General features: G+C 48.0%; 2 protein-coding genes across 2 annotated transcripts; one reads left to right on the top strand and one right to left on the bottom strand.

Moving 5' to 3' along the window:
- Positions 1-1,226: 1,226 nt before the first annotated feature.
- Positions 1,227-2,839, top strand: ENH_00028660 (hypothetical protein, conserved; the record flags this gene model as incomplete). The annotated part of the gene is made up of 4 exons (XM_013584722.1): positions 1,227-1,603; positions 1,988-2,111; positions 2,452-2,658; positions 2,807-2,839. The coding sequence occupies 4 exons, from the start codon at positions 1,227-1,229 to the stop codon at positions 2,837-2,839; spliced, it is 741 nt and encodes a 246-aa protein (XP_013440176.1).
- Positions 2,840-3,772: 933 nt separating this feature from the next.
- Positions 3,773-6,669, bottom strand: ENH_00028650 (hypothetical protein, conserved; the record flags this gene model as incomplete). Its single annotated transcript, XM_013584721.1, has 6 exons — positions 3,773-3,883; positions 4,145-4,230; positions 4,519-4,654; positions 4,765-4,989; positions 6,083-6,238; positions 6,463-6,669. 6 exons carry the CDS (start codon positions 6,667-6,669, stop codon positions 3,773-3,775), a joined length of 921 nt encoding a protein of 306 aa, XP_013440175.1.
- Between the last annotated feature and the right edge of the window lie 5,334 nt (positions 6,670-12,003).

The following is a 12,003-nucleotide window of genomic DNA, read 5'->3' as shown; positions in this document are numbered from 1 at the left end:
TGCTCGTGCCACTCTTATTGAAAGTGCTCCTGCACCTGATTTTGGGCAGAAACAGCCAAAGCGCAGACGCCTGCAACTCCGCTGCTGCTGTTGCTGTTCCTGTTCCTGTTGCCGCCGCTGCTCCTGCGGTTGCTACCGTGGCAGCGACACCCAGAAACTGGAATGTAAGGCTGTCCCGTCAACGATCTGCACTTCGCTGCCGCTGCTGCAGCACTTGCGGCTGCTGGCACTTTCGCTGCAGCAAAGAGGTAGCCATGCAGGAGTCAGCGAAGAGATAGCCATGCAGGAGTTGCGCGGTCTGTGCCTTCCTCTCACCGGCAACCGCAGCAACGCCTCCAGTAGCCACCGTGTCTGCGGCTGCAACGGCATCAGAGACAGACTCTTGCCCTCGATATCACTACTGCTCTTGTCACGGTTGCTGTTGCCCGTGCTGCCGCTTCTGCTGCTGCGGCAGCTGCTCAACCTGCTGTAGCTCCTGCTGTTACTGCAGCCGTTCCGCAGCTTCTGCGCGCCTCTTCAACGTCAAAACTCCTCAAGACCACCTCCAATCTTGCCAGATATAGCATCAACTCCTCTGCAATTAATGCTACTACTGCTATTGCTCTTGCTCCGGCGGCGGCGGCGGATACGGCAGCAGCGACGCGCGAGAGCTCCGACTCACTGGAACATTAAAAAAATAGCAGCATAAAAACATGAAAGGCCAAGAAAATGAAAACACATGCTGCAGCTGCAGCTGCGGCTACAACAGCAGCAGCAGCCGCTGCTGCTGTCACTGTCTCGTGGGCCCCCAGGGCCTCCAGTCGGCTGCAGCTACAGCTGCTGACGATCGTGCAGACAGCAGCAGCGAAGTTAATATATTATTTTAATTCCTTCTGAGGTTGAGCTGTTAGCAATAGCAACGACACCTGCTGCTGCGGCAGGCCTCTTGCCGACGTGTCGTGTGGGCAGCAGCAGCGGCAGCAGCAGCAGCTGCTGCTGCTGCCGCAATTGCAACTACGAGAGAAACAGCGACAACTGCAGCAGTAACGGACTTCTGATCTAGAAAAATTGCATGAGGACAGGCGGCTTGCCTTGAAGGCAGATACTGCTACAGCGTCGGTCCGCAGCCGACAAGACAGCGCAACAACTGAAACACAGCACTAACTGCAGCAGCAGCAGCATTCTCATCAACTTAAATACGTGCAGCATTAATTCAGCACACTGGAAGGTCAGCAACGACTGCAAACATGGGAGGCGGGCATCCCGGCGGCTCCCGCTGCTGCAGCCCCAGTCCGCTATTTCGGCAGCGCTCTCTGCTGCTGCTGCTGCTGCAGCTCTTTCTCCTTTCTCGTGTGGCAAAAGCTTCTGATGCTAGTGCTCTCGACCAGGCTGCAAACCACAGCATCCCTGCCCACAGCAGCAGTAGAAGTACCTACCACGTCGACGGCAGCAGCAGCTACAAGAACAGCAGCAACAGCAGCAGCATCAGCAACAACAGCAGCATCAGCAACAGCAGCAGCAGCAGCAACGTGCTACTGCGCGACTTTTCGGAGCAGTTGAACACGATTCTGCGTTCCCTAAAGCCAAATGCGGAACCCACCGTATTTCCCCCTCTGTCCGCACAGTGAGCAACAGCAGCAACGCCAACTGCAGCAGCACAAGAGAAGACAGTCAAACTAGTAATAACAGTGGTGTTGGTCTGTGTGGTGACTGTATCAAGAGAGATAGCACGCCAAGGATTAGCCAAAGGGGAACGAGACCAACAAAGACAAACAAACGGACACGAAGGCTGGCAGCTCATATGCACAGGCTTAGACAAACAAATCGACAAAGACCATCCGAGTAGCTGAGACAAGCAGGGAGAGAGAGGGACACAAAACGAATGGATGAGGGCTTGGAAGCTGTAGCTGCCAGTTTTTTGCGTAGTTTTAGGAGTTGCCTCTCCACTAATTTGCCGTTCGTACACTTCATCTATTTTTCTGGCTGGCTCGCTGCCTGTGCGTTTCAGGGAGAAGGCGCATCGGCATGACAGCATGGACTGGGCTTTGTTTTGTCTCACTTTGACGGATGCCGAAATCAAAGACAAAATTGGAATGATTCGACAGATAATACCGCCTGTTGCTGCGCAGAATGTATGTTTTGACTGTTTGCTTCATCTCCCTTTCGTGTCTTCTTTCTGTGTGTGTCGCCTCATTCTGCATCTATTCTCGTACTTGCGTCTGTGTGTTTCCGTTGCTCAGCTTCTCAGCCCCATCGTCTCTTTGTCTTTCCTTTTGTGTCTCTTTTCTGTGCCTCCGTTCTCTCTTCTGTGTGCCCTTCAGAACCTCTGTTTTTTCCTTGTTCTCTTGCTTTTGTCAAAACCGTCTTCTTTTTATTTGTTTGCTGTCGTGTCATTAAAAGGATTATGCAGAATGCTTTTTACCAGGGCTTGAGGCTCAGGTTTAGGGCTCACGGCTGCTGTGTGCGATCCAGGGCATGAGGGGAAGTGATGTGCTGGTGTGTTTATTTCACCACATCTGGGCTGGCTGCTACAGCTCTGCGTTGTCTTTGCCTGCCTCTACCTCGTTGTCTTCTCTCTCTCGCGAGCAAGTGCAACGGCTGATTCGGCATAAAAATGAGCCCTTCAGGTTTAAGGAGCAGACATTGGAGGAAATCGACAAAATGATCAAGCTGTTTGCGGTCAGCCGGAATCAGGGATAAGGGTTTGGGGTTAAAGCCGTAAGGCTTCAGGGTTTGAGTCTAGGATCTGTAGAGGCCTCTATTTAGCAGGTTTACATGACGTAGATTTCAGGGTTTGTTGCATAGAGGGCGGGCAGGTGATGTACAGTCTGTTCCACTCCTTCTTGGCGTGTGGACATGAAGGTCGGAACATGAGGTTTAAGGGTTCAGGGTTTAGAGTTCACAGTTTTTGTTTCAGGAAGGTCGCTCCGCTGCGTATTGGGAGGCTGCAGACTGGCGAAAGAGCTGGTGGTTTAGCATTTCCTTTATATTCTTAATCTTCTGCTTTTTGTTTTTTGTTGGGAAGGCAGCAGCGAAGACATACAGGAGACGGCAAAGAGAAAAGAAAAAGAACAGAGGAGCCGCCCCGCTGAGTAGCCCAAAATATTTATAAACAAGCAACAAGTTGTGTATGTTACTAGATAGTCAGTTTGCTAAATCATAAACTGGCTGAGCGCTAAAAAAAGCCGTGCTTCTATATACTTCTGTTGCCAACTCCGGTCAGCCATGCAGCAGCAACAAAGCACAGGCTACCACAGATCCGCATCAGCGGCAGCTTCTGCGGCAGCTTCCGCTTCATCTTCTGCTGCTGCTGCTGCGGTAACTTTTGCTGCAGCTATTTTCCTTCTTGCCGTAACGTTTCATGTTTCGTTTCATGTGCAGAGGAGCGCATTTCGTCTTGCTGTTGCTGTTCCAGTTTTTGATGCAGCAGCACTTTCACCCTCTCCGTCTACATCTGTTTGTCTGAATGCTGCGGCAAAGTAGTGCAGCAGCAACAGCAGCAGTGCAGGTGGCTCTCGCTGCTGCTGTAACTCCTTCGATGAAGTGCCTTTCGTTCGTTCTAACGATGCTGTGAGTTTCCGCTCTTGTACTACGGGCAGCCCGCTATTTCTGCTGTTGTCGCTGGCGCAGCGGAGGTTTTGTGCTGCTTCAATCGCTGCTGTTTCACTTTTTATTGTTGGCTCAACATATTCCCGCCAAAATGAATTCCAGCCTTCCACGCCATGTTTTGGTTACTCTTCATCGATCAGTTTGTCCCTGTTTTAGCGTTTAATTGAATGCCAGTTTACAAGTGTCATGCCCGCCACTTGACTTGGCCACTCATGCCCAACAGGGATTCCTTCAGCGCCTTCGGGTTCGCCCAAGGAGAAAATAAATACGAGTCATCGTCGTCTTCGTCCAATACCTAATCAATAAAAAATACCAATTAAAATGACTTAAAGGATGTAATTGATCATATGCCCCTCAAACAGTCCCTTAGTGACTGCGGGAAATACACCAGGTAATCAAGGACTGTGACATGCTGGCTGACTGCTTTATCTGCAGCCATTTGGTTCCTGATAAAGCGGCCAGCCCGCACATAGCGTATCTATTCATTGGCCATTACTTACAAGTACACTAATCACCACTTATCTACTTATTAGGCTATGTATTTATTTAAGGTTACCTTTTCTTCTTGTCTCTTTTTATGGCAGTAAGCCAACACTGCTTTGTGCGTCTCCGCGTCCATACGAGGCTCACGCACAGGGGGGCCTGCAGTAACCAGCAACAGCAACAGCAGCGGCACCAAAGAAGTAGTGGGCAGAAGCATCCGCAGGAGTAGCAGCAGGCAGATCACCGAAGGCAGCGCCACCCACATACTCATTGTAGGGAAGCAGAAACATTAAGTGACGCAATTAAAGCTATGACGCCAAACCTGTCCCAGATTTAATATCTACCCCAAGCCCCACGAATGCAAGCCTCAGTTCAGGGTTTAGGGATTAACACTAGGGCTTCACGCATATAGGTCTAGCCCTCAGAAGCTAGGGATTAGAGGTTGACGCTTGCCTGCACTTTTTGGTTGCAGCCTGACGACAGTCTTTGTCTTCTCATTTGTCCCTAGATATTTACTCAGAAGCTCTTCCTGCTGGAGCTGCTTCCCCGTCCACCACAGGCACGCGTTCTCCACAGTTATGCTCTGTAGAATCAGCAAAAACGCCTCAGCAGCAGTATTAGCAGCAACAACTCTCGCCGGCATCAACCCAGCAGCAACGTCAAAGCAGCACCAGCTTGCACCAGCAGCAGCACCATAACCCCAACAGCAGCAGCAGTTCCTTCACCATCAGTAGCAGCTGTGTTTGATACATGGGAGATGTCCTGCGAATCATTTATTTCTTTTCCCTCAATAATCAGTCTGGTGGGTTCATAGGGAGGCAAGCCGTGGAATGCGGGATAGGCGATTTGCACAGCGCCCTTTAGCGTGTTCAATTTTTCTTCAACTGTTTGCAAGCTCAGACAGGTCTTCAACAGCACCTGCACACTCATCATATGCAGATCTTACGTCTTTACTCCTGCAGCCTACAGCCTGAAGCCTCGTCACATAGGCCCACACATTCGAATTTTAAAATTTGATGGCGAAGCAATGCACGTAAATACATTAATGCACAGGCAATGCTAAACTCCAGTAAAACGTAAGCCGCATACTTCAAACTTTCTATAGTAGGGGGCAGAACACTGGGAAAAGAGCAGCTTCTTTTCTGTGTTACTATGGTCCGCTAAAAGTGAGAGTAGCCTATCTTTAAATAACATGTTGCAGGGTTTAATGTAAGGATAGGGTTGGCGTTTTATGTTTCCAACTGAGCCCTTGTGATTGGTGGGTCGTCTTCCTATGTGTTTGCTGTGTGCTTTGTCTTCACTGCTGTTTATCATCCGCCGTTGGCCAGCCCATTTATTTGATTACTTGTCCTCTATGTGTTTTGGTTTTCGGCTGTTTCAATGTGTGTTTGTTTGTTCGTTAGCTCTTCTGTTCGTTTCATTTGTTTGCATTTGTGTGTCTTCCTTTGTGCGATGCTGCACATGTGTTTCTGTCCGTTCGCCCTGTTAACTTCGTATGACCATCTTGTATGTCTGTCTTTTGCACAGATAGTCACATTTGCCTTTTATTATGCTGGCTCCTTTGTGTTCCTTGTATTTGCCTCTCGTTTCTGTCGCTCCAATTAGTTCCTCGTTTGTGTGTATACCTCCTTGATTTGCCGCTCCTGTTCTTACCACTCCCTGCCCCTCACTAAAACTCGTATCTGATTGTGTGCTTTCTTTTGCTTGATTTTTTTGTCGCTCATTTTGCCTCTGTGTGCCTGTCTCTCTTTATGTCCTTGTCTCCCTTTCGCTGGTATTCTGTATCTTACCTTTTTTCGTGTCACTTGCTGTCCTGTCCCCTACTTCTACCATAGCATCAAGCTAAAAGCGCACGCACAGCTGTTGCTGCTGCTGCCGTTGCTGATACTGTAGCGGTTTCTATTGCTAACCACGCTGCTTCTGCTGCCACCGCAGTAACTACCGTTTTTCCTGTTTCTGCTGCCGATGCTACTGTACGTGCCGTTGTAGCTGCTGGTGACGTTTGTTGTACCTGCTTGTGGGAAAGTGCCTCCTTAGTTTCTTCAACCGCTCTGAGAATTACGTTTTTTGTTTCCTCCGGCGGTGGATGTCCTGTACGGTAAAAATGCGGGTCTGGATTTGTAGGGGGGCCGTCGGGGTACACATTTAAGTTTGATAGGCGGGCTACCTATGCATAGGACACAAAACTTGAGCTCTAGATCTTTAATCCTGAACCCTGAGCCCCAAAGCCTTAAGTCTAATCGACGAAGTGCTAGGGAGTAGGGGCTTCAGGGAGGTCAAGACATGGTAGACACACGAAGGCCCTGCAGGACAAAAAATGGATAGACGATGAGGAAGACAGAAAAGGAGACATCCATATCAAGGTAGCTGAGAAACTAGCCTGCAACGGACTTCCTCAGTGAGCCCTCGCGTCTCTTCGGGCCTAAGGGGCCCATAGGTGGCGAGAGCCTCTGCTGCGTCTGCAAGTTTTAGTGTTTGTATTCTCTTGAGGTGCAAAGAAGTCAACGCATGAATTATGTCTTTAACTTTTTCCTTTGTTTCTACTTCGAACAAAAACTGGTTTGAGTCGTCTGCTGTCTTCACGTGCAGTAACACCATCCTGTACAAACACCAAAAGGGGGGCAACGGTGCGACGAAAGGAGGGAAATTCAGCTGAGTAGACCCTGAAAGGGTTTCTTGCTCTACTTATAAGTCAAGATTTATGTAGTTCTGACACATAATTGAGAATACAAATAAACACGGTGACAGCAATCAAGGCCCAAACATTCCAAAGACATGCAAGGTGGACAGACACCATGGCGAGCAATGGAGATTGAAGCCTACTTCAACCTATATTGCGGGAAGAGAGCGTACAAATGCAGAAGGACTTAGAAGCAAATTTACGAATAGTTGATTGGCTCATGAACTTCCTACGTTATTTGTTTCAAACCATATGTACGGAAAGGAACTGGTGGAATGGGAGAAAATGTGTAAAACGGCCAGGAGACAGCTGACGCAGCGGCCCTCGTTGAAAAGTCCACAGAAACATTGATCTGTTTTATGTTTAATTCTTTTCTTGTCCATTGGTGGCTTGGAATAAGGCGTCTCACAGCTTTGCCGGTGCTTTCCAGGGTCACCTTGTTTGTAGCCTGTTGCCTCCAAACTCGAAATCTGGGAAAGTTTCGTCCATAAGTGTTTTAATCAATTAAACTACGTAATCGCGTATTACTAATATATATATATACATTGGGCTTGCTTGACTTCCGTCTTGTCTGGAGAGCACTTTGCTTCAGCTGACAAGCGAGATACGGAAGAGGGATGACGCAAAGAGGACTGGAATATAACGCAGCGGAAGGTCCGCGGGAGATAGTAGCGGCATACTAAGGATTATAAAACTCTGTTTTGTGCGATATCAACGCCTGCGGGGGGACATTTGGCCTGTAGGATCGACAGGGTCTCTAGCCCGCTGGGGGTATAGCCCATGTCTGCTCATAGATTCTAAAAATAGCACAGAACAACTTAACAATACCTTAATGACAGTTTAACGGCTAGTTAAGGCCTAAATGAGCATCTGGCCCTGAAAGAGGCTGCGGCCTTATTCATCTCGCCCATATTCAAGGCCAAGTGTCGGCATCGCACAAATGCAGACAGCCTTAACTAGGCTCCAAATTACCGCTTGATTATTCAGTGTTAGCAAATATTTTTTTAATCAAATCGAAGCATGACGTAGTGCTCCACGGGGCCGGAAGAACATCCGGCGCATAGTGCTACAGCGGTTCACCCAAAATGCCATGACGTCGACTACACTCGAGTCCAATTTACGGAATCACGAAGCATGAATGTGCACCGTAGTGCATTTATAACATTTTAAATACTACATACGTCTACATATACATATCTTCTGCCCCCCCACCTAGTTGCATTTCAGGGCTGCGGGCATTCCCTGCATGACTGGTAACGGCTTGCAGCTCTCAAAGAGTTTCTTTAAGCGTTCTTAGGCACTTTTAAAGCAGAATTCTCCGGCTTTTAGAAAGTTCTGAGGTTCCAGCCAGCGCTTAGTACCACACAGGGCAGTCAGAAGCGGACACATTAGCACTAACATGATGTCAGCGGCAACAACTGCAACGGTAGCTGCAGCAACAGGTAGCATCCACAACGCTAGACTATGCACGAGCCCTCTTACAACCTTGTTCTAAGCAGCACAAGCCATATTCGTGGCCAAAGTTTTATGTGGAGATTGAACAGCATTTGCAGGTTGGTTGTACGAACTCAAATCATCTTGACAATTTATTGCAAGAGCACATTCCCTATGCACGAAATACAACCAAATGCAGCACTTTAGATTAATGTGGAACTCCAGATCCCTCGTCAACCGCGTTTGTGGAACACAAGAGCAAGCCTGATTTAAGAATGCCCTGTCGCATCTTTTTCGTTGCCAGCAACTCTACGGCGGCGTTAAAAATTTTTCGTGGAGTCGCATTTTCTAAATTACATATTTTAGTATGTGGCACCGAAACCAAAAATCACAAGGCGCAGCAGCAGAGCAGCGCTCTCAAACCCAGACTGTAGTGGCAAACAGCCGTAAAGGGTGCTGACTTAAAGCTTGCGGAATGCCGACAATAGTTGACAGGAACAGCAAAAGCGGCAGCAAGAATAGAGCCTACACCAACAGAATTATTAGCTACAGCAGCAATAGCAGCAGCAACAACAGCAAAAGCAAGCTCCGCAGCAGCAATAACAGCCACGGCAGCAGCTAGAACAGCCGCAGCAGTAACAGCAACCGCAGCAGCAACAGCAACCGCAGCAACAGCAGCAGTAGCAGCAGCTGCAGCCTAAAACACAGGTTCACTATAGGCTGCAGAAAAGCATCAAGCTTGGAGGTTGTTCCGGGTAGTTAACAAGACAGCATACCCACGTTTAAGCTATATATGTGCGTAAGCACGGGAAAAGCCGGAGCCCTGGAAGCTTCTGAACTCCGTGTGCCAAGTCGTAAGGCCAAGATTTGGTGACGAACGTGCGCTCATATTGAGCAGAATTTTTCTTCGCGCTTTTGGGCCAGGGTCGCGAAAAGACTGCAATACTTTTTGTTGCTCGTTATAAATCCCAGGCTTAAGTTGTGCTTTTTGTTTAAGTCAAGAGACCAAGGCAGCTCAGCACGATGACATGAAATACACCAAAGTTGTGTGGACACGGGAAAATGTTTTTGAATCAAGCTGGGCTTCGCTTATCATAACTTGCGCAGTATCCTCCAAGGTTTAGGAGGTGTTTGCTGACGATGCAGTTTGCTCGCCATTTCTTCGGTTGTACCCTCTCTCCGATGTGAAACAGCAATTTGGAGGGCGTTTTTCAAGTTTGTATGGGGCGTTATTGCTTTTTATTTGATTGGAGAAGAAGATTTGGAGAGACAGGTCACATGCAAGCATGGTATCCATCACATGCAAGCACTCCAACGTGCCAACTGGAAACTCACAGCAGCCTTTGCAAAATGGTGAATAAAATAAATAGCTTTGTTTAGTCTCTTCGTGAGCCTGACTTGGTTCAGTTTAACTTGTGAAATCAGCGACTCATGAACTGATCGGCTGTCGCTCTGAAGAAGGACGAAGGACGAAGTCTCGGAGCAAGGCGATATTCAGAATCCCCCCATTGTTAACATTTTCCCTTTATATTTAGTTTAAATACTTTATAGATTATTTTTGAGCTTTTTTCAATGGAAATTCTGCAGTTTTTAGCTGCAAGATTGCGAGTCACCGGACGAAGGCTGCAGCCGACAAGCGAGCCGCTGTCACTATCTCCCGCCCACATTCCGATCCTGGGGATTAAAATTTGTCATTTTTATTTGATCAAAAACTCTAGATTTTATTCCTTGTGCTTTGTGTCCCTCCAAATTAATCTTCAGCGTCGTTTGAGAGAGGGACCAAACGCGACAAACCAGCAGCAGGAGCAAACAGCAAGAGTGAAAATAACAGCAAAAGCAAACTAGCTCCAGCTGATGCCCTAAATTTACTACCAGAACCAGCATAAGGATCATCCCCGGAATCACACGCAGCGTCAGCGGGCCTTCCTTGGTGCTCTATCTGTACTCCAACTGTTCATGACTTGCCATGGGGTTTATTGATGAGAATGCGCAGCAGTTACTAAAGGCGTAGCCCAGCAGCCACGAAACCTAAAGCCTGCACACTAGTCGAAATTGCCTTTTATCTACTTAAAATGGAAGAAAATAGCCTCCTTGAATCGCTTTACTCATCCGAACGAGAAGCAGCAAGGCTCGACAGCGCCCTTTATGCTCTATACCCTGGCAATGATTTGCCTCATCCAGTGAGAGAAGAAGAAAGGATAGAGTAAATTTTAAATTTAGAACTATGAGCCCTAAGCTTAAAGACGTAAAACCCCTAAATTTGGCATTTTTTACTTGACCATTCACCCAATACCTAAATCCCCTGTGCCTTTTGTACTACCCTAAATTCTAAAGCCTATGCAGTCAAGCCATACCGCGTGCTGGGTCAGTCAAAACCCCTACATGTACAATATCAATCATACGCTTGCCACTGCATTTTAGTTTCTACTTTTTCCTTTTTCTTCAGGAAGGAGCTCCGCCTGTCATATGTGGAGAAAGAGGAAAAAGCCTTCTCCTGCCTTCAGCTTGTTAAGGAATATATGGGACAACATAAACCGAACTTCCAGCAACTAGCTAGGAACAAAGCTCCTCAGCACGTAAACCCTATGCTAGAGACCCGCACACACAGCCCAGCATCCTGATGGTTGCACCGAAGTCCCCAAAACCCAAGCCCTATGTCCACAAATTTAGAGAAGTGAATCCTGAGTGCAATTTAAATGAGCAGGAATATATGGGTGCCTCTGTAAGGTTATTCTTGTACATAGACTCCAACAGCTCAGCTTCTATGGTTGGTAAGAGATGAAACTCACTGTCTTGCAGGACTTAGTTAGCATGCTGCGTATGTGTCTTCCGCTTGTAGATTCAGGGCTAATGTGGAACAAATAATTGTACTTGTCATTCAGGGTATGAGGGAGGATGACGTGCTGGTGTGCCTATTTCACCAGATGTGGGCGGGCTGCTACAACGCTGCTCTTTCTCTGCCTGTTTCTGTCCCTTTCTCTTCTTTGCCTGCACAACAAGCACAAAAGTTAATCCAGCATGGTGTTGAACCTTTCAGGTTCTCTAAGCAGACCATGCACGATATTGACCACGCAATCAAAGTGTTTGCGGTCAGACAAGCCCTACAATGCAGGCCTGAAAACCTAAACCCTGAAGCCCAAGATCCGGCGTCAAACCTTGCACAGCGCAGTCATAATGGGCGTGCAATCTCTTGGTCTATTTCATTGTGTTTCAGAGCAAGATTCCTCCCCATACTGGGGATGTTCTTTCGCCGAGAGAACCCGTAGGTGCTTTTGCTGCTGCTGTTGCTTTTTCGTTCGGCCTCATAGTATTCGTGGAGTTGTTGTTCTTCCTCTTTCGCTATCTCTCTACTCCCTTCTCTTCGTCTCCAGACCGGAAAAGCAGCAACACTAAGAGTTCTGTTCACGGAACGTCGCGCGATGAGGCCTCCCAGAAAGGGTCATTGTACGAGCCACCTTCAAAGAGTTCTTTGCAAACAGCGTGCTTCTCAAAGGCAGATCTAGAAGTGGAAAAGGTAAAACATACAACAACAAGTGAACAAAAAGGCCAAGGGCCACAGCGGGGGCCTACCAAAAGTTGCTCTATGGGGGCGCCAAGAGGGGACCTACGTGGCGAACCACAAGGCGCCCCTCGAGGGGCACCACAGAGATCGTCCTAGAACGTCTCTGGGAGAACGTGTGCAGGACTCTCCATAGGCTTAAATATGGTTATGTTTCAAAGCTAGGGGTGCAGGCTCGAAGGCTCAGTTATGGGGCCGGAGGAGCGTAGGGCTGAGGGTGTGAAGTCTGGAGAGTTCCGGACTTTGGGTTAACAACATG

This window comes from Eimeria necatrix, genomic scaffold (genome assembly GCF_000499385.1).
Source record: "Eimeria necatrix Houghton genomic scaffold, Enh_scaff20, whole genome shotgun sequence".
Taxonomy (NCBI): domain Eukaryota; phylum Apicomplexa; class Conoidasida; order Eucoccidiorida; family Eimeriidae; genus Eimeria; species Eimeria necatrix.
This window is presented reverse-complemented; position numbering and strand designations above follow the sequence as displayed.